The sequence below is a fragment of the Sycon ciliatum genome, chromosome 4, assembly GCF_964019385.1.
Source record: "Sycon ciliatum chromosome 4, ocSycCili1.1, whole genome shotgun sequence".
In the NCBI taxonomy this organism is placed as follows: Eukaryota; Metazoa; Porifera; class Calcarea; order Leucosolenida; family Sycettidae; genus Sycon; species Sycon ciliatum.
Genome location: NC_088646.1, coordinates 21907351 through 21933577, shown reverse-complemented (window position 1 = coordinate 21933577; position 26227 = coordinate 21907351). Strand labels below are relative to the sequence as shown.

Sequence of the window (26227 nt, the reverse complement as noted above, 5' to 3'; positions counted from 1 at the left end):
ACCAACACAAATGTAATATTCTTCTTTGCTGCGGCACTGCTAATGCTGTGATGCACTGCACAAGCCACACGCATGGACAGTACACTGCAGTGCTGAAGAAAATGCAGCGCAGTGGCACGGAGAACATGTGCACTATTGTATTCCTTCATTGTCTGACTACGGTGTACGTGTGTACGTGGAGATGGACATGTAAGCGGTCAACCTTGCATAATCTAACTTGCGACCTGTTTGTTACTGAGAAATCAGCCACATGGCATCCAACATGGACAGACAGAAATGTACACGTACACGTCCGACAAAAACGTACAACTCACCACGTAGACCATGCCACAGCGGCTGATCGTGGCCGGTGAGGCGTTCTCCAGGTCATCCACCTCAAAAATAATCCGCATGCCGGGCACCAGGTAGATGCGTTCACCGCTGGCCAGCGACAGCATCTTGGTGTCATCCAGGGTTGTGTTGAGATTCTCAATCCAACTACTGTCTACCGGGCCGTCGAGGACTAGCCAGCGCCAGCCGTACGGGGCAACACTCTTATCAAACTCCATGTACTCCTCGGTGGAATGTTCGCCGCTGACGGAACCTGCGGTGGATTGCGCTGTAGTTTTACGCGAACCCCCGCCGTCCCTCCTGCCGGGATTTCTGGCAGCTTTCTCTTCTTGCTCTTTCTCGTAGGGTAGGTAAACCTTGGCAGCCTGGCTGAGCTGCTGTTCAAACAAGCGCACAACACGCGTGACAAGTCCATCGCATACCACCGTTCTGGACTTGTCCGCTGCACCGTACAGGTCCTTGATGGACATGCACTTGGGATGCACAGTGGCACAGTCTATGCCCTTGTAGCGTCTCTGTCAAGTACAAAGCACAGCCACACAAACGCAGATTTCAGATGCAAATTTGTGAATCAGCCCTCTCCAAATTTGCAAATGATGATTGTCCACAGGCATGGTTACTACTACTAAGCAGGTTCCTGAGACTTGACACTATCATACAAGCAACAATGGTTTCACAATAGGGAACACAAGATCCACACCTTTGTCGATGTCCTCTTGATGTCGGATGGCAGGACAAACTCATCGGGCCGATTGGCGTCGTCCAAGTAGTCCAGCTTGGTAGTCTTGCGGTGTGCTTTATGCTTTGAGAGCAGGGCATCTAGCAGCCTGGCACGCACAGACATGACTTTATCCAGTGCCCCGGCCAAGACTTTCAAAATGGTAGATTTGCCTCCACCTGATGACAAGAGAATAGCCAAATGGAAGATGCATGTAGAACGTACCAACTTCATCCACCAGTGGGTTATATCCACCACGCTTTTCAACTGTTAACGAGTATCGAGTACGACCCTGAAAAGTAAGTGACAAGTAATCGGCATAATTGTTCCACCTCTAGTTTTAATAATTTGGGTCCATCCGTATACCAACACTGGTGTGAGAACCTTCTAAGCTGTGTGTAGGGCAAACAAGACCTTCCAGTTATCATGTGATCTTAGCAGTGCTGATTGTACAACTATACCAAAGCTAAACCAAGTATCTAAGTAGGTATGATCACTACAAGTTGACTCGCAGAGCAAGTAGCATCAAACACACAGGTAGTGAGGTCAGCCTAGCTAGACATTGCTCCATATGCTGCCACACACAAGACATCAGTAAAGAGGTATCCCTATACACGAGATGCACTTTCCCAGTAACTTGCCACACATAAGGGCATGCTTTTGCACATGCACACACACACGCACATACACACACACACACACACACACACACACACACACACACACACACACACACGCGCACATACACACACACACACACACACACACACACACACACACACACACACACATGTACGTACCGGCGGGACCTATCAACATCAGACCGTGCCTGACGTGCATGGTGTTGTGCAGCTGCAGTGCCTTTGCCAACTGCTTGCCGTCCTCGACAAGATCAAGAGCGCGAATAGAACTCAGCAGAGCATGCTGCGCACATCAATACAGCAACACAGCCCGGAAGGCAACAGCAATGTCAAAGGATTCGACACAACACAATACGTGTACTGTGAAGCCAGCATTATCAAATGTCTAATGTCCTCTGAACGACCTTGAAGTATACTGGAATTTGCTAACCATTTCAATTCCAACACGGGTAGTTGCCTAGACATGCTATGGTTACAATACAAAAAGCCATTGACCGTGGTTGCCAAACAAGTTGTCTTAAATGCACAAACTCCTACATCGTGACCAAAATCCTGCATGTGCCCAAAGATGGCATACTCGCTACTTCCTCCCTGCAATGTGGGTGTATATGTGTGTTCATTGGCAGAAGGCAAAGTTCAAACACCATTGCACACACACTCACATGTGCATGCCAGCACGTGTGTGCACGCACACACACCACACACACACACACACACACCCACGCACACGCACACACGTACACACACACACACACACACACATCACCTCTCTCCCCCCCCCCCCCCCCCCACACACACATGGCTCACCTCCAGCAGGCCACTAGTGGACGGTGACACTGTGGTCTTGGGAAAGAGAGCCGTCACCAGCGAGGAGAACGTGGGCATATCTGCCGCGATGAGCTTCGACTGATTTGTCTCATGCAACGCATCCACAATGATCTGCGCCTCCAGTGCTGAGAGAGAAGAGACTTTCTGTCCCGACCTACATGTTCGCATGGACATGTGCATGGACAGAAGATGTGCAGACCATAGGTCAATGCTCTAGTAACATAATTAGTTACATTGACCTTCTGTTGGTTTTCTTGCCCTCAGCGGGAATACACGAGCACGCACCAGCACATTGTGCATAAGCGGAAATGCAAACCATCGTTCAATTCATAATTAACCCAGCTTAGAACATGCCTGCTGGCGATTTTCCAGCACAGTGCCTGTTCACATACCTGAGAAACTCCTGCTTCTTCTTGCCCGCTACCATCAGCATTGACTTAATAGCACGGAGACCGAAGTCATAGTGTTGCTGCGACAACGAAACCAACACACATGCCAGGTTTTATCGAAGAAAGGAGAAATGTAGTAAACCCTGCAACAACCAGCACACACACAATCATGATCTTGAGTACAGCTATCGTGGTCTTACCGCCTTGGAGAAGGCCGCTGCTGCGGAGTCATACAGCTTGACCACCTTCTTGGCCAGAGCGGGAGCACTGCGGAAACCGACAGAGAACAGCACGACTTCCATGATGGAGCCGGCGTCGGGTACTGTCATTGCGATCGGTCGGAAGTACTCCTTCAGATTCTGCGGCAGTTCCACGCGACCGCGATACCTGGGGGCAAGCAGTAAACATAAACAGCATATTTAACCCGCATGGAGAACTGGAGCAGGGACTGACAAATACCATAGACAATAGCTCCACCTGCTCAACATGCTGGTTGTCACTCAATCATCTATAATGAGCAAAGCTATGTAAGAGGTGTGAAGAGCTCAGGAAAGCTCTGCAAATCCATTGCAGAGCTGTGTTAAAGTTACTATAGGCCGTAGGTTACAGTAGGTCCACCCTTCTCTAAACTTGCTGCCCTCTGCCGATTCTCTACCTCGAATTCAACACACGTCAAATTACAACACCGAACCAATTCATGTGCTCTGCTCTACGTAATACATGTACACGCAAGTGGAGGTATTCCTGATACCAGAATACATGTTAGTGTCAGTATTTCTAATACCAGATTGCCAATGTACAGCACAGTGACACATACATACACGAAAACAACTGCTGCCAAGTACATGTAGTACCACACCACCCATACCGGAGAAGTAGACATATTACCAACCAGCAGGAACCAGCTTACATCCAGTTGCTGCCTTTTTTCTTTCTTTTCTTTTTACGAGAAGCTACGAACCTCGAGAACAGAACACTGCATGATAGGTGGCTGCAGACACAACTGTGGTGGTGAAACTGGAGCATCTCCGCCGACCTGAGGTCTCGGCTTTAGCGACACTTCAGTGCACCAAAAAGTGGGGAGGAGTAGGCACAGGGGGAGGGGAGTTCTAAAGATGAGCCCCCCCCCCCCATTCTCTCTCTCTCTCATCTGTCTACCCTGTCTCCTATCATATTGATTGCTTACCCTGGGTTGTTGGTAACAAAGAATGCCGATGAAAGATCCAGTTCAATGTCACTGCCATTGAACAGGAATCTAAACACGTGAACATGGGGAAAGCAACACAAAACACAGGATTCTTAGAGCATTACCGGGAAACTTAAAGTGCTGTTTGACTTCAATTCAATGTTCCAATAACTCACCAAAGGATAAGTTGTGAAAGCAGCTCTGCCCCTCCTCCCAGGGAACAGCACCCGTTTCTGGCTGTTTAATGTTAGCACCGACAATTCATCCCGGAATGATGTCGACACTGCAAACACTTGATAACTGGCATCGTAGTGAAGTCAATAGTTTCAATAAAGTTTCATGTAGTGTTCAAACGCATCTCAGTGTGCAATTACTATAGCGAAATGGTACCCGTCTTAGATATCAGCCTGTGTCAGACATTCTGTTTGTGGCTGATTTTCAGGGCTCAAAAGCGTCATCATGGTTCTAGATTTATCACCAAATCGATTAGCTGTTTTAATGAATCCCTCCATCAGTTTGTCCCTGTAAACATCGCAGTTTGGCGGCACACACATTGGTAACCCTGATCAGAAGCAAATAGGGTTTCTAGATGAGGTGTGTTTGTCCTAAAGCAGGGTATCTTAATGACTTCCAACTAGGACTCCTGGCATTTAGGAGCTCATGTCGCTCACAAGCTTACCTCGTATAGCGGCATTGCTTGGCCACCTTGATGGCACGAAGCATTGTTGAGACGACGGACAGTACTTCGAGCTCAATGCGGTTGAACTCGTCCATGCAGAGCCAGGCGCCGGTTTGCACCATACCGGAGAACCAGCCACCGAGCATCTACACAGTTACCAGGCAGATAAGCAGACAGGGCAAGTGAAACAAGTGGTCTAGTCTGTGGGTGATAATTAGTCTGTTCTCTCCGGAGATTGATGATAAGTATGAGAGAGGGAGGGGATGTGCATGTGAGAAGCACAGCCTTTGCTATGCCAAGCTCATAGAAACAACATGTCAACAGCAGCTCTTGTACCTGCAGTCAAAACTGACCATTTCACGGGCCACTTTGACCATAACATTGTGCCCAGCGAAGCCAAAACAGGACTACGGCATGGTGCAGAGTGCAAATGAATTAGATCCTGGCAAAGGAGACAGCATCCTGCGACTACTGCGTATGTATCCAAATTTTGACAAAAAGCATTGAAACATTGCTATTGAAGAATGCGCATCACCGTGAATGCATTCCGTGAATACCTATGCACTTACACTATAGTCCAGTTCCTCAGAGCAGTTGAACACGACACAGTACTTGCCAGCTGCCTGAAATGATCACAAGCATACATGTAGAAGGCACGTTGAAAGGAGCATTGGGTAGAGGCCTGATTGGGTAGAGGCCTGATTGGGTAGAGGCCTGATTGGGTAGAGATAACTCCTCTCTAGACAGGATGGTTTCAACTAAACAGTCCTGAGGGCTTGCACCTACATGTATGGCCATATTTCAGTGGTCGGGAAAAGAACTTATTTGTTCAGTTCCTTTCTACAGTGGAGTTGATCAGATACATGACACAGTTTACAAACGAGCAATCCAAGCTATTAACACTCATGTCCGCTTACCTTTGCAAGCTCCTTCACACTTTCCGTCTTGCCTGTTCCGGCAGGGCCCGACGGTGCGCCACCAAGGTTCTGCTTCAGTGCCATCATCATGGTCAAGAAGCATCTGTCTGTCAGCGGGGTGATCACAAGTCCAGGAGCAGCACCAACAAACTCCATGCAATAACGCACTGCGGTTCGCCACTGACACAGAGCCAGGTCGGTTTTCTCAGCAGATAGCGAGTAGTCATACTTGAGTGTTCTGTGAGGCAACAACAATCAATACATGTATAACCATCAACACATGAGAGGGAGAGCAGTTGTAAGGGAGAGGGAGAGGGAGAGGGAGGGGGAGGGAGAGGGAGGGGAGAGGGGGAGGGGAGAGGGAGAGGGAGAGGGAGGGAGAGGGAGAGGGAGAGGGAGAGGGAGAGGGAGAGGGAGAGCGCTGGACTCATTAAGGACCGGATAATTACACCAAGCAATTTCACTCAGGCTGGTACAGTGACAGGAGCAGTGGAAAATTGATAATGGTACAATGTAGTGAGTTTCTCCTCGCAGTGCTGATTGGTAACTACTATACTGAGTGTGTGGCACAGTGATGATTGGTAACTCACCTCTCCCAAAGGAACCGCTGCTCTCCGAGTTGCGCCTCGCTGATCAAGCTCTTGATGACATCGCGCAGGTGCACCTCCACCGTAATGAGATTGGTCAGGGTGTTGCGATGGTTTGGCTTCATGTCGTTGAGGACGAGCTCCGATAGCTGCACCAGGCGCTGTCGCCACTGGGACTTGAGAGCCTTCATGCGGTCGACATTAGCCTCACCGAGCACTGGCTCCACTGCACGTGCCCATTGCACTTGGCACTAGCAGCATCAGCAACAGCAGAATAAGACAATGTATGTATAGAATCCTGCCCACAATAAACAATACATAAGATTGACTGAAATTAGTGGTCACCAACACATATTGAACCAAATGTCAGACAAAACGGTCTATATTGGGGAGAAGGACGAAGAAAAGATGAGATGGGAAGGCCCGGCGGGGGGGGGGGGGGGTGAGAGATAGAGCAAGAGCAAGCGAGGTTGGTCAAGTGTGGTGTGTTCAATGAAGACTACGCAGATCCTGCCAGTGGCAGTTCTAGACTCACGGCAGGATATAAACTTGATTTTGTCAAATGACAAAGTGCAGAACTTACAGCTACAGTCACAGCCTGAGAAAGATTGCCTTCGAGGTACTCCATTGTAGGTTCCATTTCAAACGTCTGAATTGCCGTGGCAACACCTCTGAAAAACGAAAAACAAGACGGCTTGCAGTGACTGCCACGAAACATTTCCAGGGACCTCGACTGACATTGCAAGTGTGCTACCAATGCAGTAATGGCCTCTACGAGTCGTACATGCACGCTATACCCATATCCTTGGAACAGACACATCAGCACAAGTAAGTTGTTCACTGGAACATCAGAAAGATCGAGTGATGCACCAGACGGCATGGACACAGAGCATTCAGATTTGAGGGATTTTGTCTTGTTTTAAAAATAATTTTGTTCCGGAGCTATAGCAGTTCACTGTACTGTACTGACTTGCTGCAGCAATGCTTTGCTTACTTGCTCACTGCTAGGCGTAGTGTTCGGCTCAGCCTCTCCATCCAGCCTGTGACTTCGCCCCGAGCCAGTAACTCACTGCACACAGCACAGTGAGACATTGCAGTAAAGAACGCGTGCACACATAAAGAAACAAATCGCACAATACTGCGTAGCCACGTGCATTACACATGATAGGGGTATCCCCTCGAGAAGAGACACAATACACAAACATGTGCCGAAACAAAGTGCACTCAGTTCAAGCTTTGGAGAAAATCGTTCCCCTCTATATCAGCCAGAAATCATAGTTCAACTGGAACAAACCAGAGAACAGAACTGGAGGTATCACTATTCCTAATACTAGAAATTACCACTCCAGCTTGAGTATTTCCCCTTCGTGTGAAGTAGCTCCACCAACAAGAAGGTTTCCTCCAGCCACTTGCACCCACATGAAGTCGCGGACGTTGAAGAAACACTTCCTAAGGTGGACCTGGTGAAGGACGATTGAAAATACAAAATCACAGAACAATGGCGGACCAAGCTCTGGTAAGAAACAAGAATACAACAGTAGATAGTGTGAACAAAAAGGCGAATCCGTTTTTCAGGCTGGCGGGAGTTGAGCTACACCTACTGAAAATGTGCGCCAAGCCGAGGAAAGTGAAAATGCATTCCGGGCACATTTTTTACATTGGTTGCTGCATGACTAAGGCTGGGAAAAATGTGGGGACCCACTGACCGGATCCGACAGCCCAGCTTATTGTGATGAAACACACACACACGCGCACGCGCACACACACACACACACACACAATTCTTTCTTTCTCCACTTCTGTTCTCCCTCCCCCCTCCCCCCCCCCCCCCCCCCTCTAATGATTACCTCCACAGCCTGAGGGTTCTTCACATTGGCCAGAAGAGCTGTGAGCTCTTCGTCACTGAGAAAGAAGAAGCGGGGAAATCCCATCCTCTTCGTCTCCAAGTAGTCCTGGGTGATAATACGCACACAAAGCACAGAGAAATGCACACAGCTTAGCCACCAAAATGTGAATCACTGATGGATGGGAAACTCTACTGTTAGCAAGGTCAGGCACATTCCCAGTTCAAGGACTTCTATGTCACGCTTGGCCCATTGAAAATCGATGATGTAATGGCACAGAGACCTGACTCCATTTTCGATTTTTACGGGAGACATACAAAACTGACCTGCGTTTGAACTTCGTTTGTGCAGTCTCTTTGCTCTTTGGGCGATTTCAACTTTCTAGTCCTTTGGTAAGGATATGGAGCAATGCCTCCACCCGTTGGTGCGACGTCCAGACGTTTCTCCGTCGACACGCTGTCTCGCGCTTTTTACCAATATACGAGGGCGGGTTTCGGCTCTTGCGCCTCTTGTTACGCCTTAGGTTGTTGCCGCATCGTGCTCAGCACCCCCCTAATCCTTTGGACTACCAACTTTCATTGGCGTAGCAGTAGGCGACTCCGAACTGGTATAGCTATGATCAAGCGTGGAGCCAGTGGCAGTGGAGCCTGGAGGATCGTTTTGTGATATGGCTCCTGACTCAGTAACTGGCGTGTGGGATCGTTTTGTGATAATGACTCCTTACTGGTGTGCTGGATCACCATGTCGAGCATGGGGCCATGGACAAGCAAGATAAAAGCAACCGAAGCAAGCAAACCGTAGCCAGTTTGATGTAGATTTCCTTGCGGCTGGTGTGTATTCGTACTCGAAGCTTGTGGGAAAGCAAGGCAATGGCTACTTCTCCTTCAGCCTCAGCCAGCTCAGGTACTAGTACAAGTACTGATTTGGAAGGCTATGACTTCCTTGCAAAGTTGTGTCCAAATGTATGTATGAACGATTTTAAAGATGGGTACCCTTTGCCAACAGTTGTGGTTTGCAATGGATTAGTATTGGATTTAGTCAAACTCGCCACACCAGAAAAAATTGGCAATGAACAATCATATAAGTGGTTGATGGACCTTCATGGACTAGCTAGGTCAGAGTTCCCTAGGCAAGAAGTAGCTGCACTACTTTCATCGCTGAACCGAGTAAAAGAGAAGCACCGGAGGAAGGAGGAAGGGGTTAACTTCCCCTTTAAAATGTATCAAGACGTCGCAACACGTTTGGCTGACTTGCTGGATGGAAGTGCTGTGCCGTTCCCGGATGTGCATGTCAACAGGGGCTGTGAAGTCTTCACCTCTCTCGTGACGCCCTCCGCCAGAGACCAAGGGACCAAGGACCTGCTCCAGCTGCTGTGCACAGCCGTCCACACATACATGACTCGTGAGTGGGCGCAATACCTCACTGGTGCCTCCCGAGCAGTCGATGCTGCTGAGACTGCCTCACTTCCGAAAACGAATGTGATTTTGGAACGTGACTTCGTGCAAATGGACAGATTTCTGCGGGAAAAGCCTAATGCGACGACATTAACCGTCGAAGCTCTAATCATGATGGGCAACAATCGGAAAATCCAGTGACTGGGCGCGAAGTCAGCCAAAGAGAAGACCGGCATCCTTCGGGCAGCCCGAAACTTGGTCGGTGAACACAAGAACCTGGCACGCCAGAGGCGTCAAGCAATTTCCGAGTGCCGGAAGAAGAAACTAGTGGAAAAGCAGGTATAGAGAATGCAGATTCTTCAATCTAGTACCTGTGTCATTATAGCTTGGTGAGTTAAAACCTGAAATAAGTATTCTTTGCATTTGAGGTTTGAACCTATCTTTTCGAGAAACTTTCCTTTTTTCTTCACTTTTTCCCATACTTTAGATGTCTTCTGATTGGCCGAATCTGTGCCATCCCTCTGTCTGCTGATTGGTCCAAACCATTGCTCGTTTCTATGTGAAAGCTGAACAGTCTTGAGTCTTTGCACATATATAAATCTTTGTTTCTAACCAGAAAGATCATTCATCATTCTTCAAGACTACAAGTAACTTCTCCTTGCTCTGGTGAGACTTGTTGGTTGTTGTTGTTGTGTACCCAACCACTTGGGCCACGCTACACAGGCAGCCAAGAACGGGAAATCTGAGTGCTGCGCACAGCAAGTACAGCGGGCAACACTGGCACTGTCGTCTTGTGGTGGCCTCTGGGTTCAGCACAATGACTTGGCCCAGAATTATAATTCTACCTTGCCCACCATCACCAAGAAGCGGGAGGCACTCAGCACCCAGTTGCGGTTCCGTGAGCGCGTTATGAAGCAATCTGCGGACCGGTGCTTGTTATGAAGCAATCTGCGGACCGGTGCTTGTTCATGCTTTCTAAAGGTGGTAAGGCCCTGCCCCTTGACACCATGCAAGGCAACCTGCAAAGGTTAATGGCACTGAGCGCAGCAGCATCCTGGCCAGAGTCAGCAACTGCTTCCTCTGCCTCCTCCGACTCATCTGACGGTGAAGGTTGACACCTCCCAATCTTTGATGAATGTGTTGTTTTTTCACGGCTGAGCGTAGCGAAAGAGTGTAAAAAACGTATTTTTCACTCACCATTTTTCTGTCGTGCTCTGCTGCTCTTCCACTGCGCAACTCTCCCCCACCTGCCATCGTGGTCTTGTATTCCTCGTAGAGTATCGTGAGTACATTCTGGTAGACCACTACCCCATGTACAACCCGGTTGCTATGTGAGTGAAAAGTGACTGTTATGATTATCTACATAATCAGGTCTGTTACGACAAGGCTTTGAAGATTGGGAGTAGGAATTTCTTGTACATACAACATGTATGTGAACAAAGATTAATTTGTCATCCAGAGCTGTCAAACGTATAATCTGTAGTCAGAATTAGCTCGCAACTTAGTACTAACCACCTACAGAAACTTGAGAAAGCGCTTCCTCCCGCATCCACCACTCCCGCTGCCACTAACTTGTCACTAGATCTCAAAAATCTCCATACACCAGTACTGCACTGCAGTAGTGGTTCACAGCAAATACTAGTATTACTACTGCAGATCCTTGAAGACAATTATTCCCTCCCCTGCTAAACATCTGAACTAGTCAGTTTACTCCAAGTGCGATGTCACAGTAGCACCAGCAGGTTACGGCCAAAATGTCAAGCATTTTCCGTGGAGCTAAGTTTGAATTATTAGTTTACTTAGTTCAAAAGAGCATTCAATATCTTCTTCAAATCAGCTCAATCATCTTCAAAGACTTCATTGATTTCAAAGTAGTTCAACGACTCCCAGTCCCCAAAAGTAAAAACTGCAAAAGTAGTAAGTACGTGGTAGGCACTTGTGCACAGCTGAGCTGAGCTGAGCTGTAGCTGTAGCTAGCATAGCAAAGTACACGCACATGACACGCGGGATTACATCATGCACGCTGCATCGCGACTTTGCACCCCGAGTGCCAGGTGCCACTTTTCAAGCTCCCACGCGTACATTCGACAAAAAATCACGTAGTCTGGCTCCTTATAACACCCGTAACTCTCTTCCACCTGCTCTACCTCAGCCCATATTTAAGATTTGAACTCCTGACGCCCTACCAAGCGTTCAGTAGATACCCAATTTGATAGGGTTTTCCAAAATTCAATTTTCGCCTGACCTCACAACTACTGTGTGTACATTCATTGTGTGATGCTTGCGTGGTCTCCGTCTTCTGCTTCTTGTACTTTTCACTAAAACCAGGTTTACCACCCTCTTGCTAGCTGTGCTGCTGCGTGCATCCAACTGTTTTGCAATTTCTTTCTTCCTTGTTGCAATTACTCGGCGAGATTTGAAATTTCTAAAGTTCCGCAGTCGCAGGAGATCCTGAGCCGTCACCATGAGCTCCGTGCCATCACTTTCCGATCTCCGCCAACTCAAAGTCGACGGAGTTGAAACTCGACTGCGAGAACTGGGGCTTTCTTGCTCAGGCAATTTTAGAGCCCAGGTGAGCCGTCTGCATGAGCATTTGTCGGCCCAGGCAAGAAACAAAGCTAAGTCTACGAGCCAGGTCGCAAAAAAGACCACGCGTCGGCGGGCTAGTCCTGCAGTCCCGGCCACTCAAAGCCCCGCGGCCGCGACCCAGCCTGACTCGTCGCCCGCGTTCACGTCGCAGCAATCTGCCGAGATCTCTCGGGTCGTGCAAGATGCAGTGGCGTCCTGCATGACGTCATTGACAACTTCGATGGGTCTACCGGTGGTACCTCCACATGCACAGCCAACTGTAGCAGCAGCAACAGCAGCACAGCGGGCTGGTCCAGTCTCTGGTGATGTTGTGGTGCCTGACTCTGAGCCTGAATATGTCCAGCCTTCACTGGCTTCAGCACTAAGACCAGACCAGGAGAGTCTCTTCCTGGACGGCGATTTGCTCGCCCCAGAGCGTCCACCATCCATCCCATTACCTGCCCTCAGCGACCATCTCACGGACAAGATTATCAAACGTGAGTACGTTGATTTTGGTAGGGTACTGGGAGAGCTGGCTTTTGATACGAGCATGGGTCCGGACAGTGGGTTCACCCTGCAGGGGACGGGGGACCACATCACCCTTGTGCCATCTGCCATGTCGTCGTCATCCCGTCTAAAGAAAGTTGTAGACTTGACATCGTGGTTGGAGGCGTTCTCAGCCTTCGCCCAAGTAGCCCTCCACCACGACCCCGGCAGAGGTCCGGAATTATTCAAGTACCAAAGCACAATCGTGAAAGCGGCCGCACGCTATACATTCGGTGCGTGGTCTGGCTTCGACATGTCGTTCCGTGCAAGAGCTGCACGCAGCAAATCTAGCCTTGCCACGTCAGATCCGGAACTCTGGTCGGAGTGGTTTACAAACTCCATCCTGCCTCCCTGCCGTCACTGCAACCGGCAAGGTCATTTAACAGTTCGCTGCCCCCGCGCCCGTAGCCTAGCTTCACTGTCTGACGGGCCAGCAGCCAAACGCCCCTTTCCGGCACAGCGGTCAGGGGCTACCGCTCACCCAAACGCCCCAGCTGTCTGCCGCGACTACAACCAAGGCCGCTGCCAACGCGCAGCCTGTCGCTACGGCCACCAGTGCAGCACATGCTTTGGCAGCCACCCCGCCAAGTCATGCCCAGGAAAGCCAGCCGCCGCCAGCCGCGACCAATAGCTCGCAGTTGCCCAGCTTGGAGACTCGGTCACTCCAGTCACTCACCGGTAACTCTACACTCACCCAGGCCAATAGCACTCACACACTCTGCCCAGCTGCTCACATCTCTCCTACACGCACCCTCGCTCACGAGCCAATCCATTTGCACACGCCTGTAACCCCCATTAACGTTTCTTACCTGCAGGACGCTTTGTGTCAGCATCCTGATCCGGCTTTTGCCTCATTCGTAATACATTCTTTGTCTTACGGGTTCGATATTGGGTTTGCTGGTCCCCGTACCTTCCGAGTCTCTCGTAATCTCAAATCAGCGATTGAGCACCCTGACATTGTCGATGCTGCCATCGGTCGTGAAATTGCCGCAGGTCGCATGGCCGGTCCCTACCAAGAGCCCCCCTTCACACTTACACAGGTCTCCGGTTTGGGTGTGGTTCCCAAGAAGTCACGGTCGGTGCAAAAATGGCGCTTGATTATGCATCTGTCAGCACCACAGGGCCACTCAGTGAACGATGGTATCCCTGTCGACAAATTCTCTGTACAGTACTGTTCGGTCGACGACGGCGTAAATCTCGCACGGTCCCTAGGCCGTGGCTGCCATCTGTGGAAGGTCGACCTCCAAGACGCATTTCGCATTTGTCCAGTACGGAAAGAGGACTGGGAACTATTATGCCTGTTCTGGCGCGGGCAATATTACGTGGACAAATGCCTACCCTTCGGCCTTCGCTCATCACCGTCGCTGTTTAACAAAGTCGCAGACGCCCTCCAGTGGGTCATGTCGCACAACTTCGACGTAGCCCCAGTCATCCACTACTTAGACGACTACCTTGGTGGAGCGACGGACTCTATCGGCGCACAGCACCAGCTCGACCGTGCCCTGGTAGCCTGCCACGACTTAGGCTTCCCGGTCAATCCAAAAAAGGTGGAAGGCCCTAGTACAACCCTGACATTCCTCGGTGTCATGCTGGACACAGAGCGCTTCGAAATCCGCCTCCCATCCGACAAGTTAGAAGACCTTCTCATTGCCCTCAAGGCTTGGCAACATACCCGCCCTACCGCCCGCAAGCCTGAATTGTTGTCCCTGATAGGTCACCTCAGCTTTGCCTGCAAGGCGGTCCCTGCGGGCCGCATGTTTCTGCGCCGCCTCATTGATCTCAGCACGACGGTCCCGCATCCACACGATTACATCAGAATCACAGAAGACGCCAAAGCAGACATCCAGTGGTGGCTTGACTTCCTCCCTGCCTGGAATGGCGTCGCCTTCTTCCTAGAACCCACGTGGTCAGCCGCCGCCGATATGGACCTCTACACGGACGCATCTAGAGCCATCGGCTATGGTGCTTTCTTCGCCGGCCGGTGGCTCCAACACCGGTGGCAGAGGCACCAATCCCAGAGATCCATCGCGTGGATGGAGCTCTTTGCCATCGTGGCCGCAGCATCCACATGGGCACCGCAGCTGCATCTGAAGCGCATCCGCTTCCACTGCGACAACCGTAGCGTATGCGACATCTGGCTCCGCTCACGCACAAAGTGCCCCGACTTAATGGCGCTGGTACGCACTTTGTTTGCCATTGCTGCCCGACACAACTTTCACGTCATAGTCTCCCACATCCCCGGCACTGACAATGCGATTGCTGACTCTCTGTCTCGGTTTCAGATGGCCCGATTTCGCCGACTGGCACCCACAGCAGAAGACACGCCATCTCCGGTGCCCGAGAGCACCTACTCCCTCTGATGTTGGAGGGTCAGGCCTACCAGTGGCTAGGCCTGTCAGCGTCCACACGTGCCACATACGCGACAGCCTGGAAACGACTGCACCAATTCTGCCAACTAGTCGGCACCAAGGTGATTACAGACACCATCATGCTGGCGTTTGTAGCCTACCTGGCGCGTCAACATGCCGCGTCAACCGTCCGCCTGTATGTGTCGGCGATCCGGGCAATTGCCAAAGAAAACGGCAAAGATCTCTCGTCGCGAAGAGTGGACCTCGCAGTTCAAGGAGTGGCACGTGCACAGGCCAACCGAACTAAAAACGCCAGTAAGCCAATCCTCCTGCCCCACATGGCAGCTATGCGCAGGGCCCTGATACGGTCTAACCTCAACGCGACCGACCGAGCCATGGTATGGGCAGCTATTTGCCTGGGCTTCTTTGCGTGTCTCCGGGCAAGTGAGTACACTTCCACAACCGCCACGACCATGTCAGACGGTGGCCTCCGAACAGAAGACCTCTCCATCACGCCGCAGGCAATACAGGTCACAATCAAGAAGTCCAAGACCGACCAACTCGGCAAGGGTCACTCCGTCCGGCTCACAACCACCAACTCAACGGTTTGCCCGGTCAAAGCCATGCATACCTATCTATCAAGACGCCCCAACCTGCCCAATAGACCACTGTTCGTTGACAGCTGTGGCAAGTTCCTAACTGCACCAAGACTCACCCGTCTAATCCGTCAGCTCCTGAGCAGCGCAGGGTACCCACCTATCCAGTATTCACTGCACGGCCTCAGAGCCGGAGCCGCAACCACAGGAGCAATGAGCGGCTTCACCGAATCCGAGATCATGAAACTCGGCAGATGGCGAAGTGCCTGCTACAAGAACTATGTACGCTGTGGAAAGTAACTGTTCGCCGTCCGCAGGCGCGCAAGCGCGCACAGCCACACCCACATACACGCACCTGCAGACACATACACACGCACGCACACACACCCACGCATGCACACACACATGCATGCACGCGTACACGCACCCACAGTCTGACACCGCACAAGCATGCATGCAGGTACACACGCTGCGCACACGCTGGTACGCCCATTCGCGGACGTATGCACTCACGTTCTAGCACTGACTGTGCACGCACGCCTCTGATACTTATGATAAGTTATCTGCACCACTCTGTTGCTGTGCTATAGCTCCCACCTAGCGGTGTGGGACACCCCATGCTATGGCGGTGTGGGACACCCCAGACCCTGGCGGTGTGGGACACCCCATGCCATGGCGGTGTGGGACACCCCATGCCATGGCGGTGTGGGACACCCCATGCCATGGCGGTGTGGGACACCCCATGTGTGCACGCACGCTCCGACTACATGCGATTCAAACCCTTCTCGGTGTCACTAAGGGAAAACAAACATGCGAAGGGCACGCATTTGAACTACGTACATGTAGCTGAAGCGCTTGAATACCACACTAAGGTCATTCGGCTGACCAACGCGGAATTTGGGGGCATTCGGCGGCTTGGTCTGATTCCTAGCTTGTTGGTAACCGGCTTGAGGTTTCCAAGGTTGCTATGACAACGTGCAGTCATGCGCAGGGCCACCCAACATGCGTTGGGGGCCCAGGAAAGACAGAAACGCGTTGCTAGGCAACAGCAAAAGCGCTCAGCGAGTATCACGCTACTCATGCAGCACGCACGCTGGCTTAGGGTATCACGCTACCCTTGCGCTGCGGGGTACCACATTGCCCCTCGCTGGAATCAGACCCGCGCCCCGGATACCTTGCGCTGGCCTCCTGACGGCCAAACTCAACCAACTTGCGCGCTGTGACTGGGGTTGTGCATGCCTTAGCAACATAATGTGGCCCAGGTCGGCAGACTTTCAATTAGCCAAGCGAGCTACCCAGGCCAGGGCGCATGATCACTATTCGCAGCACTTATCGTCCATGCAGCAGTCGGGTTAAAATCGGTTGTGGCGACAAACGCGATTAGGCCGGCTGCAGGGACGCCGTAATGTCGCACTCGCCCCAGCACCATTCAAACAGTTCCCTTTGGCAGTTCACGGCACGAACTTCAACAAAGCCCCGTGAATGCGTACTAGGGGAAGGCTAGACAGCATGTCTCTAGACATCAATAGGCATCGTATGAAAAGCCAGTCAATAGCACTAAAGAGCGAAAGCCTTTGTCACGGTTCGGTTTCACTCGCGCACCGGGCCCGAGCTGCCAGCGCAAACAAATGCCGGGCGCGAGCTGGCAGCACGAACAAACACCGTACTCACACGAGACCGCTGGGCCAACGGATGGCCACAGCCATCAAAAACAGGAACAAACCCATCCACGGCTCTTTCTCTTGCTAGCTGTGCTGCTGCGTGCATCCAACTGTTTTGCAATTTCTCCCTCCCACCCACGCCTCTTGATCTGTCCTAGCTCACTATTCTGGACAAATATTAATTCAATTGCAATGAAGCGCCGGGGGCCGGCGGGGGCATTCGGCGGCTTGGTCTGATTCCTAGCTTGTTGGTAACCGGCTTGAGGTTTCCAAGGTTGCTATGACAACGTGCAGTCATGCGCAGGGCCACCCAACATGCGTTGGGGGCCCAGGAAAGACAGAAACGCGTTGCTAGGCAACAGCAAAAGCGCTCAGCGAGTATCACGCTACTCATGCAGCACGCACGCTGGCTTAGGGTATCACGCTACCCTTGCGCTGCGGGGTACCACATTGCCCCTCGCTGGAATCAGACCCGCGCCCCGGATACCTTGCGCTGGCCTCCTGACGGCCAAACTCAACCAACTTGCGCGCTGTGACTGGGGTTGTGCATGCCTTAGCAACATAATGTGGCCCAGGTCGGCAGACTTTCAATTAGCCAAGCGAGCTACCCAGGCCAGGGCGCATGATCACTATTCGCAGCACTTATCGTCCATGCAGCAGTCGGGTTAACTACTGTGTGTACATTCATTGTGTGATGCTTGCGTGGTCTCCGTCTTCTGCTTCTTGTACTTTTCACTAAAACCAGGTTTCCTTAGAGTCCTTCTCTCAATTTAATAGTGAATTTACATAGTACAGTAAAACCGGTAACTAAAGACCACCGTGACTAGCGACCACCGTGACTAAAGACCACCGTGACTAAAGACCACCGTGACTAAAGACCACCGTGACTAGCGACCAGCCTGCTACTAAAGACCACTTCGCCAGGCACGGGCGGTCTCACATTCATATATGATTGTGCGGTGCAAACCTCTAACTAAGGACCACCTGCCACTAAAGACCGCTTTCTCTGGCCCCAAGGGGTGGTCGTTAGTTACAGGTTTTACTGTACTTGTCATGTCTAAGAAATAAGAGCCTATAAAATTGCGAACTGACCATAGACGTAACACTGAGCTCAAAACTGCTCGCAAGGCGGAGGGGATTTTCGGCGCTTACCGCGAGCGACCGGTACACTTTGTCCATCGATGCATTGCTCGCTTCCAGCATTTCAATCACGGATGGCACAGATGCATGCCTCACGACGGAGGGGTCATTCGCTACATTGTCCATGAGCAACTGATATCTCTGCTCGGCCTTCTTGAGAAGCGTGTATGAGCGGACCAGTTGTCTGAGATAGACAGGAAACATGAAGAGTTTTAAAAGACATTTTGGCTACCATACGAGTCTGTATGCTTACCAGGAACATACGTACAATATTGTGCTGGAAATTACGGCGTACTGTATACCTCTCTGCCCTCCCATCTCCACACACTCCACCCACATATACAGTTCTGGCCAGAGAAATCCCACCTCATGAATAAAGCAGCACAGTGCTCAAGCGAGCAGAGCTAGTGGTGTCTGTGATGCTAGGGCTGCGTAGCCCTCGGCGCTATCATACTCATGAGGTCGGATTCCTCTGGCCAGGACCAGGCATGGAAGGCATACAGATGATAAACCCTCTACTGTCCGAACATACTTTTTCTATCAAACACAGGTGTTCAGCAGCACAGTGCATGAGGGGATCTTCCCTGTGCCGCTGGATAGCTTAGGGGATCTTCCCTGTGCTGCTGGATAGCTTTGGTATGGTAGCTTGACTACACTGCATGAAACACTGGGTGGGGGGGGGGGGGGGGGGGCAGCATACAAATAGTAGGGGTTCTGATCGTGTGAAATTTGCAAATGCGCCATCTGCGACAGTGTCGGCGGAAGGAAGCAAATAAAGACAGGACATTACTACAAAGGTTCATACACATTAGCCCCCCCCCCCCGTAACTTACCTTTGCACGTCACGCGATGACAACACGCTCATGAGGAACAGCCAGTTCTTCTGAAACATCAGCCACTGCGTGACACCCTGGATGGTGTGGTTCAGGATGACCTCAAACTCCTTCAGTTCCGCCTGCAGCAAAAGCAAGCAAAGTGACAGTGTGGTACGTAACGTTAGATTGGTGCACAGTGTTGCTTTGAGTGTGTGTGTGTGTGTGTGTGTGTGTGTGTGTGTGTGTGTGTGTGTGTGTGTGTTACTATGTCTAACATAGCTATTCGCTATCATCGCTTCCGCGATGGGCATGTCTGAGGTCTGAGGTGTGTGTGAGTGTGTGTGTGTGTGTGTGTGTGTGTGTGTGTGTGTGCGTGGGGAGGGGGGGGGGGGGGGGGGTGCTAATTATTATAATGAATTCCTGTCACGCACAACAATATTATGATTATATTTCCTACTACAACACTACAAACTGAAAAAACCTGTTCCATGATCTCATGAGCCCCGGCTGGCAGCTGCACTTGTGTACTTGATATCAATCATCAACGTGTGATGTCATAGTTAGGGACGTGCAATGAGCTTGCTCTTGAAGATTCCTTTACGATCGAGTGACTGTCTTCATTGTAAAAGGAGCTTCAAGTGTCTTCAACTCACGTTCTAGTCCTGTAGTCGATCTCATGTAACAAGGTAACACTGCTGGTTTGTTCTTCGACATTAAATAAACCAATCCAGTCAGGTCTGTGGATCGATTATGGCGCTAGGTGCGAAGTAGCTTCGCTGACATTGATGTGACTGATGTGGGAGATGCAGAGGAGGGGCAGCTCGTGGCGCGGATACGAGACTTGAAGGATGGTGGCCATGGATATCAGCATAGTACCTGCATTGCCAAACTGTGTGCTGAAAAACTACTACCCCTGCTAGAAAGTCTCAAGGGTATCCCAAGAAAATCGAGAAAGCCTTTCCTGTTGGGTCAACTGACAGCCTCATTGTGGGAAATGTCGGAACGGACCAAGAGGCGTGAGTATTCTTTCACACACAATATTCTCAGAGCGAAAGTGTGCAAGCAAGTGTTTATGGATGTGAATGATGTCAGTACTGATGTGACGTATATGGAAAGTTGCATGACATCACCGAAGCTGCACACGTAGATCATCCAGTAAACAAATTGAAAGGCAAGCAGTTCAACAATGCTTTACACTCCAGTGTGGAAAACGTAGTGGAATCAGAATGAGTTTGTTGAAGAAGCCACAGCACTTGGGGTGCGCTGGGAGAAAATTGTGAGGTTAACAAACTCCAAACTAGGGCCACAAAATCTAAGACACCTTGCATGGAAAGTTCTTTGCGAAGCTCGACACAATGCGTAGTAAGATGAGGTGGTTCAAGTGGGGATCAGGCAAGTCTCTAAGGCTGGTGGTGCATTAACGTTATTTCACCAGCATGATGGAGTGTGCCCACCTACGACTTAAATCGATGAAGGTTATTGGGCTCGTCACAGCAAGAAAGGTGGTTTCAGGATCGAGGTGATTACGCAGCAAAATCACCCAACCTCAATTGCTACGATCTCGCCTTCTTTGCCAGCCTCCAGAAGCACACTGATTTGGTAAAGACTTTGAAGAACATCAAGGACCTCATCGAGACTATGAAGAGCGCCTGAGGAATTATCCAGTAACAGTTAGAGCACATGATCAGTTTGGCGTCTTCTCTGGGTTTGGCTCCAGGGAATTCTTTCGGATGGTGGTGGAAACAATTATTCCCATCACAAAGGCAGCCGAACCGCCCATGCTAAATCAGCCAGAGCAGGTGACAAGCATGACAGGTATTTTTCTTCGGAGAAGTTAAAATAATGTGAGATCATGTGCACCCAAAAGTTGCAACCTCCCAGGGTCCCAGTGCCGTTATTTTTCAATGCTAGACCATAATCTCAATACGGAGTGCTCTGACCAGCGTAATTTGTCACTGCATGCTGACAATTGTGTTGACCAGAACAAAAACAAGTCTGTGATGGCATGTGCTGTGTGGCTGGGCTGATCTATGCATAGAATAAGCTTTACTGCTTATTATGCCAGTCAGGCAAATTTGGTCTTTTGTGTTGTTTTTTCACGGCTGAGCGTAGCGAAAGAGTGTAAAAAACGTATTTTTCACTCACCATTTTTCTGTCGTGCTCTGCTGCTCTTCCATTGCGCAACTCTCCCCCACCTGCCATCGTGGTCTTGTATTCCTCGTAGAGCGGTGAGTTTTTTGACGTCCAGAGATCTAAAATAATAAATTATGCCGTCTACTCGCAGCCAAGGAACCGCAGCTCCTGTAGCTCATCCTGAGCCTGCCAGGACCGCCAGACGACGCCCAGCCGCCACCTCCGCCACCTCACCTGCCCCACCAACACCAAGCTCGGCAGGTGAGGAGATGCCGTCGTGGTTCGCCTCCGCATTTACCAACCTGTCATCACAAATCAAGGGAGTGCAGGAGGAGGCCACGGCGGCCCGCGCTGAGGTGGCAAAACTCAAAGCAGCGCAGTCCCTAACAAGCCAAATAAACCAGGCCCCAAAGCCGAAACTCAAGTCACCAGGGCTGCAGGCCCAGTTCGCCACCAATGAAACTGTGTTGCAAAAGGTGGATGCCGCCATATCGGTGCTCCCGGACTCCGCACCCGAGGCCAAGGAACTCCTGACGCAGGGTAAGCACGAAATCTGCAAAAGGCAGAAGCACCTGAAAATAGCAGATTCGTTCGACTGGGAGACTGTGAGAGTTTATGAGGAGGGCAGTGTGGGTGACAGCCTCGCTGACGACAAACGGATCGCGGACGCGGCCTCCACTGCTCGTCGACTCAGGCAACTGCAGCCCAGGGAGCGCTTCAAACCTGAAACTGAGAGGCCATACCCAAGCAGGAATTTTCGTGCCCCCAGGTTCGGCAACAACTCCCAATTTGAGCGGAGACCATCGGGCCACGGACAGTTTGCCAACGGTGGCCGAACCCCTGGAAGCGGCCCACGTTGCTGGAACTGCCAACAGTTGGGTCACGTCAGCAGGCATTGCCCCCAGTTCGGCCGAGGCAGTAGTCGCCAACCACACTGGCCTCAGCAACCACAACCCACTGCCGGAGCTCGTCCACGAATGGACGGAGCATGAGTGCCCAGACCCGCTTGAGTCTGACGAGATAAGTGCTTGTGACAATAACGTTCATGGGCGGTTATTACACTGCATTGCATTTTGGGAAAATATTGGTGCCTCAGATTTTGTTGTACGTATTATTCGTTATGGCTATTTTTTGTGTTTTGTCTCCCCCACCCCAGTTCCGGGCATGTAACCTAAAGTCTTCTAATGATCATTCCAGTTTCGTGTCTGACCAAATCCGTATGCTGTTACGTTCGGGGGCAGTCGAGATGGTAGAGGAAAACGCTACCCATGAATTAGTCCGTTGGGGGTGGTTCCCAAGGGCAACGGAAAGTTGAGGCTGATTTTAGACCTCCACTTCCTCAATAAGCATTTGGCAGACTCCCATTTTACCGTTGAGGACCTGAGACTCATCCCGGACCTGTTCGATCCGGGTTGTTTCCTGTTCACTTATGATCTGAAGGATAGCTACCATCACATCTCGATTGCCCAAGACCATAGGAAGTTCCTAGGTTTTCAATGGCAGTTCCGGGGTCAGGCCCGGTTTTTTGTGTTTGCCGCACTTCCGTTTGGCCTTAAGCCCGCCCCATTTGTGTTTACAAAAGTGCTGCGGCCTTTGGTCACCCATTGGCGTGACCAAGGCATACGTATTTTCCTGTATCTGGATGACGGAACTGGAGCCGCAAACTCCGCGGAGGAGACGCAGCGGGTCGCCCAACTTGTGAGGTCAGATTTGGAAAAATGCGGTCTTGTCATTAACAAGCAAAAGAGTAATTTTCAACCCCGGCAGGTGGCCTCGGTCTTGGGTCATGTCCTGGACACGGCCAACAACAGCATTCATGTCACCCCAAACCGCGTATCCAAATTTAAACTGCTGCTAGCTGAGATTATGTCTTACCCCACTGTGGTCCCCGCACGCTTGCTTGCCAAACTAACGGGGTCGCTCAGCTCTATGTGGCTTGCTCTGGGCTGCGTGGTGCGCTTACAGACAAGAAGCTTGCACGCATGTCTGGGCCCAACCCTAGAAGAAGGCTGGGAGATAGCTATCCCACTTGAGCACGCTGCTAAGGCTGAATTAAGTTTTTGGCAATCTGAATTTGATCATTTTCACGGGAGACCCATCTGGTCTGCCGGGCCCCGCACGCTGCAATTGGTATTCACGGATGCTAGTGACTCCGGGTGGGGTGGTTTCAGCCTGATGAACGGGGTTGAAATTGCAAGGGGTGAGTGGCCCTGGACCATGTCAGCCGCACACACCAGCTCCACATTGAGGGAACTGCTTGCTGCCCGCTTTGCCCTAATCTCTTTAGTGTCGCGATTGTCTGGCCATGCAATTTGTCTTAATACCGACAACCAGAACGTGGTGTCCATTTTGTGTAACGGTAGCCGTAACCCAACGCTGCACCAAGAAGCTGTTGACATTTTCCGTTTCTGTCAACGCAAACACATTGAACTGTTTGCACAGTGGATCCCCCGGGGTGAAAATACCACGGCTGACTATCTCTCACGGATTCTAGACATGGATGACTGGGCTATTTCGGCCGTATTGTTTGTTTATTTTGATAAGAAGTGGGGCCCCCATACTGTCGATAGATTTGCGAGTCATTTGTCCCATCAACTCCCTACTTTCAACTCCCTTTGGTGGTCCCCAGGTTCGTCGGCTGTTGACTGTTTCACTCAATCATGGGAAGGTGAAAGCAATTGGTGTCTCCCCCCACCTCGCTTGTTAAGCAAATTGTTTCATTTCCTCAGAGCCATACCGTGTCATGCCACTGTTGTTTTTCCTGACTGGCCATCAGCACCATGGTGGCCGTTCTGGCGCCCAAGTGGGCTTGCAACCCCGTTCACCGTTACCCGAGAAACCTTCCAGCCCGGTTTCGGCTCATTTCGGCACACATCCCAACCGGTCTGTCTTTTTGGACCAGAACCACCACCATTCCGTTTTCATGCAGTCCGTTTTTGTTCTCTCCGAAACTGTGCTCATTAGGGGTCTTACCACACGGCCTCAGTTAGAATTTTTGGTTACCTTGCCCCCCCCCCCCCCCCTCCCCTGTGCTGTCCATCGCCCGCCATGAGGTTGCCTTTATTGTTGTCTCTTAGTGTTTTTTCTTGCGCTTGCTGCCTATGATGTTCTGTTCCTGCCGTTTTTTAGTATAGGGCATTTTTTCTGCGTGAATTGCCTATTCAATGAACTTACACATACCCATGTGGAGTGAGACACCCGAGGGGCAGGGACGACGAGGAAGGGAGAAGCCCGATGGGCGGTGATGATGAGGGAGGGAGAAGCCCAATGGGCAGTGATGATGAGGGAGGGAGAAGCCCGATGGGCAGTGATGATGAGGGAGGGAGAAGCCCGATGGGCAGTGATGATGAGGGAGGGAGAAGCCCGATGGGCCGTGATGATGAGGAAGGGAGAAGCCCGATGGGCAGTGATGATGAGGGAGGGAGAAGCCCGATGGGCGGTGATGTTGGCAATGGTTGCCTGTGTGCATGCTGGTATGAGGCGTGAAGCTGCGGCGACATGAGGCCCGGCTCGTTCAGGACAGCGGTTGTCACCCCTGGTCCCCTACCCAATTCACTCTGTTCATAATTTACACGACATGCATCTCACACGGGGTAACGGTGACGTTGGAGGCAGAGGAGGGTTAGACCCCTGGGAGGTGCACCGGGTGGGGGAGTCCGGAAACCCACAATACCGGGACTGAACACCGATAAAACTCACAGGAACAACACACAGTCTGTCCAGATCTGATCACCCGTGTGTCTTTTTCCTGTCTGTGGGTGTGTGCGTGCGTTTTGCATGTGCCTTATTCAGCATCCTCCCCCTTTTGGACGGAACTGGCATCCATACGGAATCCAGCCGTTCAACACCTGGTCGACGCGCTACCGGTCGTCCTGCTCAGTGACGTGGCGCCTTCTACAGGCAGGGCATATCTGCAAGCATTCGGTCGCTGGCGTACATGGGCTTCTGGGGCCGGATTCACCCCTTTCCCAGCTCGCGCAGTCCACGTGGCGCTATACCTAACGAGTTTGATCCAGCAAGGCACGACGTTTGCCCCTGTCGCACAAGGCTGCGCGGCTCTACGTTGGCTGCACCGTAAGGCCGGTCACCCAGATCCGATCGCGGCACCGGTCATCACACAACTGCAAGTTGCCGCTCGCCGTATCTGTGCACGTCCCGTCTCCCGCCGCACTCCGATCTCACCGTCCCTGTTCCACCAACTGATGTCCACCCTGGCCCAACCGGAGGCACCACTGGGGGACCTGCAATGTGCCACCATGATTTGTCTTGGGTTCTTCGCCCTACTGCGCTGGGACGACTTTCAGCGCCTTGTGGTGTCCTTGCTGGACTTTACCCCGACACATATGTCCGTGCACCTGCCAAGCCGCAAGACCGACCAACTGAGGCAAGGGGACGTAATTCTGGTCGCTCGCCAATTCACCGGCTCCATGCCATGCCCGGTTCGCATAACAGAGAGATTTCTCCGGCAAGCAGGACATTCACCCGACCAACACGTACTGGGCAAGGTAACCTCCGCCCGCTCTGGGCCAGGCGTGCGCGGCACCATGAGCTACAGCAGAGCCACGGAACTCCTGAAAGTAGCGGTGGGCCGCACCCAAACTGACCCAACATCATATGGTCTCCACAGCCTCCGATCAGGTGGTGCGACGGCCGCAGCTAACTCGGGCATTGCGGACAGACTACTGCAACGACACGGCGGCAGGAGGTCCGCGTCCTCCAAGGATAAGTACATCGCGGATTCCCAGCACGACTTGCTTTCTGTCTCCACTGCCATTGCTTCTGCCTGACTATCCTTTGCTTCGTGAGTACATTCTGGTAGACCACTACCCCATGTACAACCCGGTTGCTATGTGAGTGAAAAGTGTTGTTTTTCACGGCTGAGCGTAGCGAAAGAGTGTAAAAAACGT

General features: G+C 51.4%; 1 protein-coding gene across 1 annotated transcript in view; it reads right to left on the bottom strand.

Annotated features, from left to right (window-relative positions):
- The window catches only part of LOC135815033 (dynein axonemal heavy chain 6-like), a 109281-nt gene that overhangs the window by 47469 nt on the left and 35585 nt on the right, over positions 1-26227 (bottom strand). The window contains exons 18-34 of the mRNA XM_065328258.1: positions 19206-19327; positions 18385-18556; positions 8123-8227; positions 7617-7735; positions 7270-7344; positions 6859-6946; positions 6279-6526; positions 5689-5926; positions 5341-5394; positions 4772-4917; positions 4093-4161; positions 3107-3293; positions 2910-2986; positions 2497-2671; positions 1849-1972; positions 1031-1227; positions 315-845 (exon numbers count right to left, since the gene is read on the bottom strand). Of these exons, the coding sequence (XP_065184330.1) occupies positions 315-845; positions 1031-1227; positions 1849-1972; positions 2497-2671; positions 2910-2986; positions 3107-3293; positions 4093-4161; positions 4772-4917; positions 5341-5394; positions 5689-5926; positions 6279-6526; positions 6859-6946; positions 7270-7344; positions 7617-7735; positions 8123-8227; positions 18385-18556; positions 19206-19327 (2727 nt within the window). The remainder of the gene's footprint in view (positions 1-314; positions 846-1030; positions 1228-1848; positions 1973-2496; positions 2672-2909; positions 2987-3106; positions 3294-4092; positions 4162-4771; positions 4918-5340; positions 5395-5688; positions 5927-6278; positions 6527-6858; positions 6947-7269; positions 7345-7616; positions 7736-8122; positions 8228-18384; positions 18557-19205; positions 19328-26227) is intronic.